The 18,077-nt window shown below is 51.2% G+C and overlaps 1 protein-coding gene across 50 annotated transcripts in view; it reads left to right on the forward strand.

Moving 5' to 3' along the window:
• LRRFIP1 (LRR binding FLII interacting protein 1) overlaps window positions 1–18,077 on the forward strand; it is a 156,588-nt gene that overhangs the window by 61,583 nt on the left and 76,928 nt on the right. For 12 of the 50 annotated variants that reach the window (XM_063695336.1, XM_063695334.1, XM_055379841.2 and 9 more), the window contains exon 1: window positions 6,751–7,111. The exons of 32 other annotated variants lie outside the window; for them this stretch is intronic. In XM_063695336.1, the coding sequence (XP_063551406.1) occupies window positions 7,046–7,111 (66 nt within the window). In that variant the 5' untranslated portion in view covers window positions 6,751–7,045. Of the gene's footprint in view, window positions 1–6,723; window positions 7,112–18,077 lie in introns of those variants that run through there. 6 more of the 50 variants (XM_031008504.3, XM_004033422.5, XM_004033424.5 and 3 more) reach the window with 6 other exon arrangements.

An 18,077-nucleotide genomic window follows, 5' to 3' on the forward strand; every position in this document is an offset into this window, starting at 1 on the left:
GCTCAGGTACAGTGCACCTTGACTGGGACACATACAGCTCTGAGGCAGGTCCTTCAATATTGGGTCCTCCTGCTCCTTATCCTCCCTCAACTCTGCCATCCACTCTTCCTGCACAGGAAGCTCTGCTTCTAGTTACCTGCCCTCTCCTGGCCACTTTGGTGTCCTCATTCCCATGGAGCTCACAATCGGATCAAATCCTGAGTCAGTACAAGATGCCAGTGCCTGCAGGTCCCCTCCCCGCTCCCCACACCCAGCCTTTGGTCGGCAGCCCCTCAGGCCTTGCCCCACCCCCTCCATCTTTTCTTACTGTCCTTTCAGCCTCCAGACAGGCTCACATCTCTTCCATCCTTAAAAACCGACAAACCATGAATAAATCTCCCCCATGCAAAGCCTTTTCCTTGGTCCCACCTTCCTTCAAGGCTGCCGTCTACCATTTATTACACATGCACAAATCACAGAAAATGTTTAATTGCCAAATTTTAATGGCAGAATGTAATGACCAGTGTTTTTCTAGTTGCAAATTAAAGTCTTTCCTGACCTTGCTCTCTTCACTCTGTGGCTTCCAGGAGAGGTCTCTATTTTCTGACTCTCTAACTATCCCTTCTCTGTCTTGACTTGTTCTTACACACCTCTTATCCTTCCCATGTAAGTGTCTCAAGGTTCCTTCCTTCAGGCTCCTTTCTGTTCTATGCATGCTGCCTGATTTTATCATCACCTTTAACTAATCGGTAGTGTGTGCTGAGGTGCCTGTTAGACTCCTCCACTGAGGCTTTCTGCCTCCAATTCAAATTCAGTTCAATCAATAATCAAACCCATCACCTTCCTTAGAAAATCTAAAGGGATTTAAAAAGCAAAAACAATAAAAGCCCTATTAGATGAAAAATAAGTGCGATGAATTGCTGGGTGCTAGGTAGTTATGAAAAAAATATCCTAAAGACATGTCATTTTTAAAAGAGTTTCTATTCCCAATTGCTACAGAAGTATAAAATACTGAAGATCAATGAGAATTAATGACAACTCATCGAAGTCCTCCATTTTGTTAGGAAAACCATTCATCCATCTATCCATCTATCCATCTATCCATCTACCCACCCATCATTTATAAGGTACCTACCATGTTCCAAGCAGTGAGAACATGCTTTTAATCGGGAGAGCCCATTCATAACCTGGGGGTGGGGGCTGAGGGAGGTGGTGGGAGAGGTTCAGTACCCAGGTCACAGGGCAGCTGTGGGAAGGCTGCATGCTGCCATGTGTAAGCCCGGCACTGGAGCTGTTGTGGATGCTGGAGACAAGCTCACTGTTGCTTTCCAGACGCTCTTGCTCTTCTGTCCACCGGAGGCAGTCAGGACCCTGGCCTGAGGGCCAAGAATACTTTGTGCCTGAGCTGGACCAGCTGGCCGTGGGGTACCACCTTCTTTGCAGATAGCAGGCAGGGTCCGGCTCCCCTGCTTGATGCTCCTACCAATGCCCCTAGTCTTACTGGGAGATCCGGCTCCTGGCATTGACCTGGGCGTGTGCCCTGCTTTGCCAGTGCCCCTGGAGTGGGAGGTGTGGTCACTGGTCCACCAGGAAGACAGCTAAGGGCATTCGTTGAGTCCACATGATGACTTTCTGCTCTGAGTGAGGCCCCTGGATGGCTGGGAGGAAGGGAGCAGCTCTGCGTCAGGCGGCGTGCCACTGGTGCATTCCGTCATCATGTGCCAAGGGCTGAGGGGACCTGGGTTGAAAACCTAGCTTCGCTCTTCCAACGTGCACATCTGTGGACAAGTGCTATAACCTCTGTGAGCCTCAGTGTGTGGATAAAGTCTGTTGTAAACTGAAAGGTGCTGTGTAAATTTCAAGTGATCATTTCATGAGCCACACATATAATAGATGTGTTTTTAGATATTAGTCAAAGGGATCCAAATAGGCCAGGTGTGGTGGCTCACACCTGTAATCCCAGCACTTTGGGAGGGTGAGGCGGGTGGTTCACTTGAGGTCAGGAGTTCGAGACCAGCCTGGCCAACATGGTGAAACCCCATCTCTACTAAAAATACAAAACTAGCTGGGCGTGGTGGCACACACCTGTAATCCCAGCTACTCAGGAGGCTAAGGCAGGAGAATTGCTTGAGCCTGGGAGGCGGAGGCTGCAGCAAGCCACGATCATGCCACTGCACTCCAGCATGGGTAACAGAGCGAGACTTCATCTCAAAAAAAAAAAAAAAAAAGGAGGTGATCCAAATAAAGCAATAACATGAATGTAAGCTCATGGTTTGTAGAAGTAATTTACTGACATTTATTCTGCTGTCATGAGTATGGCTAGTGATTCACATTCATGAAAAACAGATGTTAGGGCTCTGATTTAGAAAAATGACTTCATGTTAGTTATCTGACTAATGGGGAGGCTGAGAGCCACTGTGTCCTCCCCGTCTGCCCTCAGCCTTGTGTTGTCATCCCTGTAAGAGTTTGTCTCTGTAGCCCCAAACCACAGCGGGAGGCGCAGCTAGTGAACCTTGCAGCAGACCAATACCATGGAGACAAAGTAAACCATGTTTGGGTGTGGCCCCAAATTGGCTAACTGTTCTGGCATTTTCTGGTTAGCTATGATTCTGATGTTCCTAGAACAAAATTAGACCATGCTATTGGCCTTTCGTTCTTTTCTCAGGAGTCTCCTGTACTTCTGAGAATGGATTTTTAGATTTCAGACACGTAATTTTCATTGAGAGAGCACAGAGGAAGACAAAGTTATATCACAGGCCTCGCAACTTTTAAGGATGCCCTCTGAGGCAGTCAGACCTGTCACAAAACCCAAAGTACCCTCTCAGTGCAGAGATTCTGGGCTTAACCAGTGATGTCGGGAGGTCAGTTCTGTGTGTCTACAGGCCATTAACTGCAGTTTGGAAGGGGCCATAAATTCCAAGGCACTTGTTAGAAGGGGCTGTCCCTGGATCATCCCTACCAAAAGAAGGAGGAAGTCAAGCCCTGGTCACTGACCTCACAGCTCTTTAGTTAAGACCCTGGGCCCCATGCTGGTATGGTCCAGATGGACCCCCCTTTTTTTTTTTTCTTTTTTTTTTTTTGAGACAGAGTCTCACTCTGTTGTCCAGGCTAGTAGAATGCAGTGGCATGATCTCAGCTTACTGCAACCTCCACCTCCTGTGTTCAAGTGATTCTCATGCCTCTGCCTCCCAAATAGCTGAGATTACAGATGTGCACCACCACACCCAGCTAATTTTTGTATTTTTAGTAGAGACGGGGTTTTGTCATGTTGGCCAGGCTGGTCTCGAACTCCTGGGCTCAGGTGATCCACCCTCCTTGGCCTCCCCAAGTGCTGGGATTACAGGTGTGGGTCACTGTGCCTGGCCCCAGATGCACCCTCTTCCGAGGAAACCCCCCACCTCCCTGCTCAGACCTTTCCAAGGTGCCCTCGGGGTTTTAGTTTTGTCTTTGAGGTGTATGATTTAACGTTACTCTGCCAAGCCATCTTTAGAGCTGTGAGTACTGGGATGAACATTTTGTGTATCTCCATGTTTCTATAAAATGCCACCTTTCAGAGCCACACCCACACCCTGACTTCTGACCCGGCCTTCCCAGCGTCAAGTTTGTGGGTTCCAGTCACCCATTCACCACCCTCACAATTGACCTTGCTCTACGTTGAAAAAAAAAAAAAAAAAAGACTGGGGGTGGGAGAGGGGACTACCTCAGAAGGGGGCTTCAAGAAGGGGACTTTAAAGTTACCTGTATTATTTAGGTTGGTGTAAAAGTATTGCATTTTTCGCTGTTAATTTTAATGGAAAAACTGCAATTACTTTTGCACCGTCCTAATAAAACTGGGAGGCAACTGTGGATCCTCTGCATTTTATTCCTGGGGCTCTGGGATCTAAAAACACCAAGAAAGATGTGTTAGCATTCAACTTACAGTATAGACTTTGCTCTTGAGCTGGGGATGGTTCTGAGACTTCCACCTCACAGGACTGGCTGGGCTGAAACCCAAGTCAGAATGTAGCATCCTCTCATCTAGAAGGGTGTCAGGATGGCAGTTTTCTTTAATATGCTACTACTTAGCAGAATCAGAGACCAGCCATTATTTTATTGCTGGTAATGTTCATTTGTTCCTGGGACTAAGACTCATCAGCTCGCTGCTTCTTACTCTGTGAGTGTCCTGGCATGGTCCCCTCCCTGCCACCTACATCCTCTGCAGCAGCCCCTTCCCACAGCTGTTGTGGCAGGCAGTGGGTTTGTTCTCTTTCCTGGGCTGCCCACAGTCTTGCTGCCTGGCCCATCCCAGTTCTTGGTCTGGTGCCCAGCTTCCTTCCTGCTATGGAGGAGGAGGAGGAGGCCTGGGCACCTTGAGTCAGGGCACCTACCAAGGGGACTCTATCTGGAAAAGAGGGGACTCCAGAGGCAGCAAGGCAGGTGCTGGTTTGCTTTTACTGGACTCCCAGGACACTAGGCAGCAGGCTAGCAGGGCAGCTCACCCTGACTGTGCCCAGCGGGATCCCCGTGTTACAGCCTTTGGTCCTCACCCTCACAGCGGGCACTGTCATTATCACTGGCATGTTTTGGGCAAGACTCCAGGCACAGAAGCTAAGTAACTTGCTCAATATCCCTTAGTGAGTGGCAGGGCCAGGAACTGAATGAGGTGGCTTAATTCCAGAGCCCACTTCTTAATCCCTTCCCTGTATAGTTTTCAGAAGCTGGTAACTAGCAATTGACTGGCAGCCTGGGGGTTAGGAAAATGCATCTTGTGGCAATTACAGGTGTCTTCAAGCATTGCCTCAGGGACAGGCCAAGGGAACAGAAACCAGTCCCAGTACCCTGCTCTGGGAGATGTGGTCACAGGGTTCGGGGTGTTGAGTAGCTTTAGAATCTGCCTATCTAGATCAGAATATTCAAAATCAAGTCTCAGAAGAAGAGGGCTGTTTTATTAATGGGTTATCATTCTCATCAGTGAAGTTGTGACCACTGGTAAAAGTCTAACTGCTTTCTATAATAAATTCCCAGAGAACATTTAAAATTACTTTCTCCAAATAATTGCACTTTAAACAATCAAGAATTGTGATAGCCCAGGCGCGGTGGCTCACACCTGTAATCCCAGCACTTTCGGAGGCCAAGGCAGGCAGATCATTTGAGGTCAGGAGTTCGAAACCAGGCTGGCTAACATGGTGAAACCCCGTCTCTACTAAAAATACAAAAATGAGCCGGGCATGGTGGCAGGTGCCTGTAATCCCAGCTACTCGGGAGGCTGAGGCAGGAGAATCGCTGGAACCCGGGAGGCAGAGGTCGTGGTGAGCCGAGATCGCGCCATTGCACTCCAGCCTGGGCGACAGAGCGAGACTCCATCTCAAAAAAAAAAAAAAAGAAAGAAAGAAAGAAAGAATTGTTATAACAACATTTAAATAAGCGTTACAGGGAGAAAACAAGCTATTGAAAGGTAGGCATTTCATTATCTTTGAAAGTTGCTTTTGTGAGCCTGAGATGCTGTCAATCAAAGACAGCTTGGCCTCTGTTCATCTTAAGTTCAACGTTTCTTCCCCAGCGGTTCTCTAGGCCTTTGCTCGGCCCCTCTTTTCCTTCTCCCCTATCCCTCCGGCTCCTCAGCATCCATTTTCCCTGCTGCACACCCTCCTGACAGCTCCTGCCCTGAAGCCCTGGGACCGGATCACGGCGGGAAGGTGAGCGCTCACAGGCGTGAGCTCACGTTACCAAGTTGGGTCAGCGTGCAGAGAAAAGGGAATTGGGAATTGGGGGACTGTAAAATGTAAATGTGCTTTAAATTTTACATTTCCTGGCATGGCCAGGACAGGCTGACCTTCCGATTACAATCCGCGTCATCCCGTCGCTTCTGCCCCCAGCCTGGCGAGGTCGGGAACCGTTTCCCGCAGGACTTTCATTGGGAGTTACGAGGGCGCCCTGTGCCTGGAGGTGGCGCGGGCTGGAGCCCTCCCGGAGGAGACCGGCGCCTGGCAGGGTCCTCGCGGCCGCAGCCTGGACGGTGTGGACCCCGGGTTCTGCGACGCCAGATCGGCCCCAGCGGCCCGCACCCGCACCCTGCAAGCTCGTTCTCCCCTGCGGGCCGCCGCACCGGGCCAAGGGGGGCTGTATGCACGCAGCTGCGTCGTCCTGGAAGTCGGCTCTTCTCGGGATGCCGCGTTAGTGGGGTGCCCAGCCGGCAGGTGCAGCGGTGCTGGGGCCTAGGCTTCCGCGTCCAGGAAGCTCAGCGTGGCCTGAGGGTGATGGATGTGGGGGAGCCGGGAACTCAACCCTCGCCCAGCCCCGGGCAGGTCCCCCCCCGGAGGGGACCCCCTCTTCGGGTCGACCCCTACTGGGCGCGGCATCCTCCCCGGAGCGCCCGCTTCCCACGGCCCCCTGCGGGTGGAGCTGCGGCCGGAGCCTGAGGGGTCTTTTCCTCCAGGTTCTCTTTCCGGCGGGGGCCGGGGGGGTGGTGATGGACAGCCCGGGAGGGGCGGGGCGGGACCAGGAAGATCCCTCCGAGACGGAGCGCGGGGGGCGGGGCGGGGATCGCGTTAAGGGAGCGCGGAAGGGCGGGACAGGCCGTGGGGCGGGGCCTGGGTGGGGCGGAGCCGGTGGGGGCGGGGAAAGGGGCGTAGCCGGGAGGGACCCTCCGAGGCGGAGCGGCGCAGGGGGGCGGGGAAGGCGGGTCATGGGGCGGGGGCGGTGGGGCGAGTCATGGGGCGGGGACGGGGCGGGGACGGGGCGGGGCGTAGCCGGGAGGGCCCCTCCGAGGCGGAGTTGCGTGGGGGGCGGGGCGTGCCATGGGGCGGGCGGAGGCGCCCGAGTCCCGCTTCCCCGGCGCCCTTCCACCCCGAGCCCGACTCAGCCCGCGGCCACCTGCGCCCCGCCCCTGTCGGCCGCGCCCGAGCCCAGCGCCGCGAGCCGCTCCCCGGCGAGCTGGCTCCTGGCCCCGGAAGCGCGAGCGTTCACTTCGCGGCGAGTGGCTCCGTCTCCGCGGACAGAGCGCGCGCCCCCTGGCCCGGCCCGCGAGGGGCTCCCGGCGCGGTCCCCGAGCATTTCCCGCCGGGTGGAGCGGGCCGAGCCCGGCAGGATGACCAGCCCCGCGGCGGCTCAAAGCCGGGAGATCGACTGTTTGAGCCCGGAAGCGCAGAAGCTGGTAAGAGGAAAGCGCTTCCGAAACTTTCTTTCGTGACTGCGGCGTTTCAGGGGCTTCCAGCTCGTTCCGAGGTCAATGGCAGGCGCAGGTGCCCGGGAGGCGTGGGGTGGGCTCTGGCGGGACCCCAGCGCGGTGGGAGCGGGCGCAGTGGGCGCGGGTCCGTGAGTGGCCCGGCGAGCGGCGTCCCTCATGCGCTAGGAAGCACGCTTTATTGTGGGACGCCACCTCCAAGGACGAAAAGGCACATGGGCTCTCCCCGCCCGAGGTGATGGGCTGCAGACAGGCTCTCACCAGGTCTGCGCCCGGCCTAGAGTCACAGGGAGCTGCTAGTTTGCTATTTTACAAAATACAGCATTAAGGACCGGGTGGCCAGAGCCGGTGCCCTCACCCCCTGTTGGAACCACCGGGGAGCGGCTGGGGTGCTTTGGAGCACTCAACCCGCTCAGCACCTGGGGACCACCTCCGCCGAGGACCCCAGACGCCAAATCCACTTTGGCTGGTCTCCCGGGTCCGCCCAGCCCGGACAGGATCCTGCCTCTAGGATTTTGCCGTTGTCCAGCTCAATATGCAGTCGTGGGGCTACGGCTGTAGTTTGGCATTAAAATTGGGCAGGGGATGAGGCGGAGAGGGTTTGCAAACACACAATTTCATGCAGCTTGTGGTTGAACATGAATGGGAATAAAAGTGAAAGGGTGCACTTTGGAAAATAAATATAAAACCCTAGCTTTCCACTTAATCAGGTGTTCGTGGGATCTTGGTAAAAGTATGAGCCCCAAACAATCACTCTTTCATCAGGTAGAAATTAATCATCTACTGGGTGTGTGTGTAAGATTTCAGATGAATCAGACTGCCTTGACCTTGGGAGAGCTTATTAGGAAATGCCAGAGAGAGGTGTAGAAGTAGAGTCTGATGAACGCATACTGAAAAGCCAGTTCTTTGCTTGTCAGATTGTTTTTTAAATGTCCATTTTAGTGTGGTTTTTCTGTGACTTCGTTTAAAACTCTGGCAGTGGGCCAGCCCTCTGGAGCCGGTTTTTACCCCTTCAACTAATTAGTTCCTAGGGGCCTGGGAAGAGAGACCCTTGAATCACCATCAGGGAAGGGTTCTTGAAAGAAGGAAGGGTGGGAATGTGGCTGAGCGGTGCCGGTGTTCTGAGGAGCAGCCTGGGACACCATAGATGGCAGGAGGAGGATGGAGGTGAAGAGCCGCCTGCTGGACTGAGAGTCCTTGGAGAAGGGAAGAGTAAACGTTGAGAACAGGATGTGAGGAAGCCAGGGACAGGCTAATCAGAGGAGTAGGTAGAGGCACACCTGGAGCAGCTAAGGCACTGGCTACAGGGTCTATTACTTAAGGCTGGGAGCCTCCTGGGCGGGTCTGGGTTCAGATGACTTCGAGATGCTGCCGGGAAGAAGGGAGAGGAAAGTCTGGACTGTGTCCAACTGAGTAGTTATGTGATCAGCCCAGGCCCACTGTCCCTCACCCCGAGTTCCAGAACCCAATAAGCTTTGAAGACCGGAAGGTTTGTGTTTTGTTTTGTTTTTATAAGTTTGTGGCAGAATTTTGGCAGTGAGACTTGCCCTGTCCAATGGGGGGCTAGTTTTGGTCTTCATTGATCCCTCTGAGTGTGAATTTTCTTACGTTTCTCTGTAGTCTTGTTGATGTCTTTGATTAAGGACTGCTACTCTGGGTTGTACCAGAATATATGGTGTATGCATCTTACTACGTTTCTAATGTCCAAAAATGCTGAATTCTGAATCATGGCCCCAAGGGTTTTCAGAGAGAAGTTGTGAACCTGTAGGAGCTTTTCTTGGTAAATGGTAGCAAAAACTGTATCAGAGTGAGACATGGTGAACAAAAGCAAAATGCGGTTCCTGTTAAGAGGCTAATGTTCAGGTAGGGAAGGAAATGTGCTGAGTGGTGATGGGAATTGGGGGTCATCATGGGTGGGGGGTAGGGCATCACCCAGCGGCTGCCCTGGGCCACGGGCTGGGTATACGCACGGGAAAGTGGTTGTGGGTGTTTCACACTGGTTTGTGCCAGTTCTTGCTCTGCATTGTGTCCGTGGGTTCAGGGATGGGTCTCCTGCGGAAAGGAGGGACTGGGGGCCGCACCCATGCGGAGGAGAGCCGGGTTGGTCAGAGGAAGTAGATTTGGCAAGCTCCACCTCAACTAGAAGACAAAAGCAGGATCTGAGTGGGAGCCTGGGCTTCTTCAGCAAGTGGGCACCAGCCCTGGAGCAGTAGGAGAGGGTCCGATGCGGACAGTGGAGACACTGCATTTCTGCAGCTTTTGTAACTTCCCTGTGTTTGCGATGGCTTTTGTCACCCCGCTCTCTTTCCACATACTGATTAGCATTCAGCCCTTCTAAATGGCCAGCACTGTCCCAAGAAAGGGCTGTTAGGGGAGAGCGTGGACACACAGTCTCCCAAGTCCTATCTCATTATAGGTACCTGGGCCAGGGTCCCCAGGTCTGGGAGAGTGGAGTCTTGACCAATATGGGGATGAAGTTGGCACGAGGCGGGCTGGCCCTGCTCTAGCTCAGTCTGAGATGGTGGAGCATGGAATCATATGGTGTGTGTTTTAGGCATGTCATTTCCCCGGGCAGGTAAGACATAAATATAGTAAGGTAGGTCTTTTCTAGTAGTATTGAGAGTGTCCTACTGGGGCAAAGATGGAGACTAAATTTCCCTTTTTCTTTAAGAGTCAGTTTCTGTTCAGCCTGAGTTAATATCACACAGCGGAAGCCTCCTTAGCAAATTTCAAAAAACCCTGCAGTCTCAACTGCCACTTATGCTGAGCACAGGAAATCAAGTTATTTATAGTTGCAGAACGGTGTTTCAGCGAAGTTGATTGGAGGGTTACCTGATTAGAGTGAGATTCTTATCCAATCCCTACAGAATTGTGAGACTAAATGTTGGTGCAGCGTGTTTGCTCCTCAAAAGGCAATGTCCAAGAGGAACTTCTTATCCCCGAAAAATCAGGCTGTGTGACTCAGCAAAGGAATTGTTTATGACTGGTTACTCATATGCCAGTGCTTCCAGAATATCTGCTCATATTTAAAGGAGTGATCTTGAAGCCCCAGAGGCCATAATGTTTAGATCACCAACCTTTCGCCAGTCAGTAAGTCCATTACATCTCACTACGTGTTAGACATCGGACAGGAGAAGAGGATTTTTATTACCTCACTGTTATTACTGGAGGCCGCCCAAATTTGTTTTTTGTTTTTTGTTTTTTAAATAAAGAAGCTTGTTTTCATGGAATGGACTTACTAGAACTTTTATTATTCAGACTACCTAGGTAAAATTAAGTAAATTCGTTTCTTTCTCCCAAATTAAATATTTTGACTACATGCAAGATTTAATCATTCAAAATTGCCATGTATTTGATTATAGACCAGTAGTATAATCCCCCTGCCCCAGGCCAGATTCCAAAACAATAAACCAAAACACACACACACACACACACACACACACACACACACACACACACCTGGCAACAGAAATGATATGTATTCCGAGACTCATTCATTCATTTTGGAAAGGGCCAGTGTTTCCAGTGGTTTCTCCTTGGGATTGTAACTTTACAACTTTAAAACTAGGTAAGTAGTTTTCCCTTGAATCTAAAGTATAACTACTTTGTAGTAGAGAAGTAATTTATCTTAAATCACTATAATGAAGATTTACTCTTAATTTTAACCAAAATGTTTCATTTATTTGTTTGTGTAATGAAGATGATCAAAGCAACACCACTTGTGATCCTTCTGTCTTTTTTACTGTATGGGGCAAGTGGCTGTGTGATTTTCCTAGGGAAAGGAGTGGGCTTTCCCTGTGGGTTGAGAACCTCTGTCCCCCTCCTCTGAAGTTTCCCTAGTTTTTCCTGCTTCTCTGCTAGGTGGGTGCCTTAGCATGCTTGTCTTCTCATCGTGCTTCTAAACTTCTCTGAACCGGATTTATACTCTTAGGTCAGTAGCTGTCAAAGAAGACACTAAGTAGTGAAAGTAGCTAATATTTACCAAACCCCTGCTGCGTCCGCCTGGTTTTTTATGTGAAGGTCTTCTCTAACCCTTGCTGTAACCTCATGGGGAGCAGATCGTTTTCTCTCAGTTTTTCAGATAAAGAGGAAACTGAGGCTCAGAAAGGTCAGGGACTTCCCAAGCCCTCACAGCTACTCAGTAGTGGAGCCAGTTCAGACCCAGGCCTGCTGACTCTGAGCTGGTACTGATAACTGTCACCGCTGTATGCAATGCTGCAGGCAGGGGCTGGCAGGTAGTAAATGTGCAAGATATAGCTGTGGCTGCCACGGCTGCTGCTGCTGCTTTTGTCGCTGTTGTCAGCTTTTCTTTGCAGCCCTGCTGTCTCATACCCCAGTATTGGGGCTGAAGGATTTCTTTTTACCAAAGCTGCCTCTTAGGACAGAAGTCCTTGTCTTGAATGCATACTGAGAAGTCTTCACTCTGTCAAACTTTTCTGTTCTCTGCCTGGTAATTTCCAGACAGAAGAGAACATTCAAAGAACGAACTTACTTTCCTTCTTTTTTTTTATTGAGACAGTCTCGCTTGATCGCCCAGGCTGGAATGCAGTGGCACGATCTCAGCTCACTGCAACCTCCGTTTCCCAGGTTCAACCGATTCTCCTGCCTCAGACCTCTGAAGCAGCTGGGACTACAGGTGCCTGCCACCTCACCCGGCTAATTTTTGTATTTGTAGTAGAGATGGGGTTTCACCACATTGGCCGGGGTGGTCTCAAACTCCTGACCTCAAGTGATCCTCCCATCTCAGCCTCCCAAAGTGCTAGGATTACAGGCGTGAGCCACCACACCCGGCCCAATGAGCTTTACTTTTCTACATAAGGAAAATAATGGTAGAAATGAAATAGCTGTGAAACTTGTTTTGCTATTTTTGTACCATGCTAAAATGTTGACTACTGCTTATGTCGGCATACACCTGAGAGCTGCTGTGATTTAAGCCTTTTTATTTTTCTGGGTATGATGTAACTCCTCCCCTACCTCATCCAAGTAGATAAGTTCATGGAGGATAAACATGACAGCTGCCGTTTCTTTTATAGCTGGTTCCAGGGAATATCCACTGAATATAGGAAAGATTGTCAGTTGCTGTGTGCTGCCCTGGTGCTGGTGGAGCTTTCAGCCTTCTTCTCAGAGGAAACAATTTAAATGTTTTTGTGAAACCCTGAAGGTCTGGGGTTTGTAGGACAGTCTTGAGCAGAGCAGGCAAAGGTGAAGGGAGTGGAGCCCAGACGTGCTGCCTGGAGGGAAACCTGTCACCTGGAGAGGAAACGGCACAGGGGAGGCCCAGCCGCCCTCGCCTCTCAGTCCCGCACATCTCTGTTAGTGGTAGTCATGGTTCTTGTATTTCCAGCATGTTGAGGCAATTGAAGGAAATATGAAGATTCATTCATCTCAGGAAAAGCAAGAAATGTATTAACAGCAAAAGTAGAAGTTCACTTGCGTGGAAGATACTGTATAGCGTATTTATTTCTTAGCGCCAGTGGGGGTAGCTGCTAAGCCCAAGATTGTGTTGTGAGGTTTGAATAGGTCAATGTGTGAGTCATCAATAAAGTAACATCAATCATTTTGTTCCTGATTAATACGTTTGCTATTTTAGTGTGCGAAGTACTTTAAAGAAGCTTATTATTCTGAAAAGCAAAGCCTGGAGATTTCCAGTAGCAAAACAGACACAGTCTGTGGACAATCTCAGTGTACAAATAATTCACCTCTGGCATGAACCCAAAGAATTTCAGAGGGGAAGGAAGCTCTTAAAGATTACGTCCCCTCCTACTTCTTTAATGAGGGCTGGTGTTCAAAAACCGAGTAATTTATCCAGGTTCACATAACTGTAGGTGACAGAGCCCAAGCTGGAGGCTGTGGCTGGGTTTTCAGACTCCTTTCTTGACAGTCTGCACCTGCGTAAACTCAGACCTTTACTGAGAACAGTGCAGCCGTAGCTGAGAGAAGCGGTCAGCACCCAGCATTTCTTGGACTTGTCTGCCAGGTCCCCCGAGTGCAGAGGACAGTGTGCTGGCTCCTGGGGCCTGTGGGCCCAGCCAGCAGCAGCCTTGTAAGCTAAAGCCGTCTTTGAAGGCGGCCGTCTTACCGTAAACTTTCATGGTAATTTCAGTCTACTCCATAATTTGTCTGAGTTAATTTTGATGGAAACATGGTGTTTTAAGTAATCAGTTAGGCTTTGATCTCTAACTTTATGCCATCCAAATCTTCATGACGGCCTGAGCACCAGGCACCCAGACCTGTGCTCTGAATTGTGCCGGGGCTGGTTCATACAGTGTGATGGAGAGACGACAGATCCACACTGGAGTTCTGAAGCTGTGGTTCTCAACCCTGTCTTTTTACAAGTTCCTTAACTTCATTACTAACCTGAAATGAGATGCATAGGTGAGAAAGTCAACCAGTGCACATAATTTCAAGTCAATATAACATTTCCTTAAAAAATAAAATACAGGTAGTTTATAGTAACGTAATAAGAATTTTGATATAGAAATACTCAAGACCAAGTACACCAGCAGTTGAATGCAGTGATGAGACCTGCACACACCTGTGCCTGGTGTCACAGGGAGGCCGACACAGGTGTGTTGCACTGAGACCCAAACACCACCCCTCATGTTGCTGTCTATGACATGACATTCTGCAAAGTTGACTAACTCTCAGGAAAGTTCTGAACAAAGCCAAGTATCATCATCTTCCCTCAATTTCCATGTCGATTGCATTCCTGGAATAGTTCATGTATATTTGAACTGTGTAAAACATATTTTGAGTTTATATGTAAGTTGCAATCAGTTTGTAAATCCAAAAATTAAAAATAGTGGTTTTTCTTTTCTTTTTTTTTTTCTTTTTTTTTTGAGATGGAATTTCGCTCTGTCGCCCAAGCTAGAGTGCAATGGTGAGATCTCGGCTCACTACAACCTCCGCCTCCCGGGTTCAAGTGATTCTCCTGCCTTAGCCTCCTGAGTAGCTGGGATTATAGGCATGCGCCACCACGCCCGGCTAATTTTGTATTTTTAGTAGAGACGGGATTTCACTATGTTGGTCAGACTGGTCTTGAACTCCCGACCTCAGATGATCCGCCTGCCTCGGCCTCCCAAAGTGCTGGGATTACAGGCGTGAGCCACCGCACCCAGCGAAAACAGTGGTTTTTCTATCTTCTTGAGCAGTCAGGGGAAAAGTTCTTCCCATCGCAGGCGTGTCTGAATGCGGGATGGTTGGCCGACCTGGCCCTGCCCCCCCGCCCCAATACCCTTAGCTTCTTCCCAATCTTTTTGACATCCCAATCCCCCTAACATTTCCAAAATGCCCTCTAAATCAACACTCCCGCCACTGCCAGCTGCCACCCCAGAGTGCCCTGTGCCTGGTAACGATCGTTCTCACGGTCATGGCCGTAGGGAAGGCTGTTTGTGGTTCCTGGGGGACTTCATGAGATTGCTCACGTGAGCATTTCTTTTGGAACTGAGATACAGTGCACATCGCCTCTGGGGGACATGGGGTGGTGGGTACACGGAGCCGAGGTGAGCCTCCCTTGCGTTGCGGAGGTGCTAGCCTTGTGCCGTCCGTTCGTGTCCATGTCTGTGCAGGAGAACATCACCCGGCCCGCTTGGTTGCTGTGAATAGCAAACTATTTTTAGAGGCCACTGCATCTGAGGGTTGGGGGGTTTGCAGAGAAAACAAAAGTTGGTGGCTGTGGCTACTTCCTATAGCAAGGTGGCTCAGGAAACGGATCCCGTGTCACAGCCTGGGTGCACCATGTCCCCTCCAGGAGCTTGATTCCTTCTTAGCTCAGGGGAAGAATCACACAAGGACAGAGGCCCCTGCTTGTCTGTGAACAAACTGGCCTTTGTGGCCACTTCAGGCTTCGGCTGCATCATATTCCTGTCACATTCACGTGAGTGAACTTGAATTACATCCTTAACACTTTTCCAAAAAGGTTATAAACTAGACTGGTGACGTATCATGGGGCCTGGAAAAATAATGCTGCTGCTTTTTCACTTCTCTGCTTGACGCTAAAACCTGGAGGCTAAAATGAATGTGTGTAATTAATAGGAGAACTTCCTCCTGTTTGCAGAGTGCTTTACAGCTGGCAAACGGCTTCTCTCCCTGAACAGCCCCGTGGGGCGTCATTTCCATCTGACATCTGAGGAGAGCTGCTGTTCATGGTCCAGTCCTCTGTCCATTGGCCCACTGGGTGTCCCTAAGATGCGCTAACAGGCTCCTGGCAAATGGGGGGCATGGCAGCCACGAATCTGCACATGAGCTGTATGCCCTGGGTCTCCCCTGGGCTCTGCGGGGGGAGGTGGGAGCCGCCTCCGGTTCACATGCGGTGCTTTCCAGGCTGCAGGGCCTTCTCAGCCTGGGTGGAAGGAGTGACGTCAGAGTATTTCTCAGGAACTGCCTGCCCTAAAGTTGTGGCTCATAAACCGCTTCCAGCTTCTGTGTAGAATTCTGGACCCCTAGGGTATCACCACACAGTTTAAAAACAGAGTAAGAACATTTCCTGTGACTGTAGGGTGAGAGGCCCTGGGATCTGTAATTCTGCACTAGGCCGGAATCCCAGAAAAGCTTCAATGCTCAGGAAATGTACGAGCAGTGCCAGGATCCCCTGAAGGAGTGTGAGGCTTTTGAAGCAAGCTGCCCAGCGAGCCTCCCGCGGCACCTGCTGTCCCTTTGCCAGCAGTCAGGGCCCCTGCCCCACCAGTGTTGGTTGTGTTTCTGTTCTTTGAGGAGACCACATGATGATCTTCTGGTAGGAGCCACAAGAAGGATACAAATGCCATTAGAGCTGCTAGAGCCCCAGACGTCACTGGAATTGGGGTTCAGGGTGTTGGGCTGTCCCCACCCTTAGGCAGTACTCCCACTGCCTACAACACCTCCAGCGCAGGCTGAGGCCATGCAAGGATGGAAGCACATGTGGGCTAGGCCAGGAGGGCATGCGGGAGGGCTCTCCACTCTGCGCTCCGCTGGGGTTTCTCCTTGTGTCCTGGTCAATAACTTCTTCTCTCTCTGGTTCTCCCTGGCCTGAGCCCCCAGCCTGAGCCGGGCTGTCCCTGAGTTCCCTGACCCGGAAGAAGGGACGGCCATTATCTTTGGGTGACTGTCTTCTTATAGCCGGGAATCTCTGGGGCTCTGAGCGGGAGGTCCATGGGGAGCCCTGGAAGAACAGGCATGGGTTAGACTGTTTACCTCACTGCCCTGTGTGCCCTGCCCCGGTAGAAGCCGTTTCTGCTGTGTGGTTCTGTCTAGAACTAGAGCCCCTCAGGGCCCTCTGCATGCCGTGGGGTCCCTTTGCAAAGCACCTCCTAACATGTGCTTTTATCTGTGGCTCGGGATGGGGATGGTGACTTCTTCACGCAGTCTTCTGCAGGCCTCTCCAGCCTGGCTCCCGAGATGTCACGCATGGGTCCGTGCAGCCCAGAAAAGACCCTGCAGGGGGAGAAGGGTCACTTCGGTGCCTGTCTCCCCAGCTGGCCTGTGGGCTGGGTGCCTGGCAGATGGGGCTCCCAGGGAGGTGCCCCCATAGACTTGGGCTCCACAGCAGGCTGTGGGGCTGGCATTAATGTGGCTGGGAGAGCCTGGCTGTCTTTTTAGCCGTTTGTTTCGGAGGCCCTGGGGGTCATACTTGTGCTTCCTCGTGTATTTTTAGATCTCTTATCACCGTACACACCACCTCCCTATCAGAGGGCTGTCATATTCACATATGGTAAAATAAGACGCAACAATAGAACTCGAGTCGTGGTTCGGCTTTCTAGGATTAGGACAAGGAGGCAACTTTGATAGTAAATGGAATCTTTTTTTCCCAGCAATCCCCACCCTCAAAGAGTATCTTGCTCCAAGACCTAGTTCCTGTAAAACTCTGTCTGTGGGGTCCCTGGCCAGGATGGGTGGGATCCCAGGGAAAGGGCCAGGCTGTGTGTTCTGAACAGGAATGGTTCTGGACCAACCGTTGTGGGCGTTCCTGAGAAGCCAGGGAGCCTGGATCCTGTCAGAGGGGCTCCTCCCTCTGCTCCATCCTAACCCCGCGGGCAGCAGCAGGAACTGAGAGAGGACACGGTGGGGGCAGCGCTGCAACACCCAGCAGCAGGGCCACCTTCCAGCAGCAGAAAGCATGAGTTTTGGTTTTGGGGCTCTTTCATTTCCTTCCTTCTTTTCTTTCTTTTTAAATTTTTGCTCTTTATTATGAAACAGCAGCCAGACCAAGCTATGCATGGCCTGCTGCACAGCAGGGGCCCTTATCTTGAATGACTCCACATACTGGGCAAGGAGGGGGCAGGGGGAGGGGCTTGTGGGAACCCAGATCTGGGATGGGACTCAGCCAACAGTTTAAAGAGCCCTGTGCCCCCACTACCCAGCCTCAACAATTGTTAGCTTATAGCCGTTTACACCCCACCCAGGTTATCTGAAGACAAGTCAGAGGGAGATAATTTCACTGTACTCCTAAATGTTTTAGTATCTCAGCAAAGATTGTGTGGGCAGAGAAAGGAGACTTCAGGGTGTAGGACCCCAGGAGCAGGCAAGGGCTTGCTCTTTCCCTGTTGGCTCCTGTAGGGTGGGTACAGACCAGCCCCCATGGACCCTAGCGAGGGCCATGCCAAGAAGCCGCTGTTCTAATCTAACCAGTGGAGGATCCAGCAAGCTCGGATGGGGGTGAAAGAATGACTCAACCTGCAGGTCGTTTGGGGTATGCGCAGTCTCATCTCCTGAGTTCTCTGAAGCCCTTTGCAATTTTTGCTTTGTATCCTAAACTCCACGGGCCCGAACCCTGGCACTGAGCTTGATCTGCTGCAGCCCAGCCCGTTCCTGTCCCCATGCTGGAAGCAGCCTGTCAACTCACTTCCTTGGTTTCCTGTTGCTCTCCCCACCCCATACCTGCTCCCCACATTTCTATCAGAGCCCTGTTTCCAAAACAAAAGTCAGATTCCGCTGTGTTCTTAAAACCCTTCAGTGGTTC

Source organism: Gorilla gorilla, chromosome 11 (assembly GCF_029281585.2).
Source record: "Gorilla gorilla gorilla isolate KB3781 chromosome 11, NHGRI_mGorGor1-v2.1_pri, whole genome shotgun sequence".
In the NCBI taxonomy this organism is placed as follows: Eukaryota; Metazoa; Chordata; class Mammalia; order Primates; family Hominidae; genus Gorilla; species Gorilla gorilla.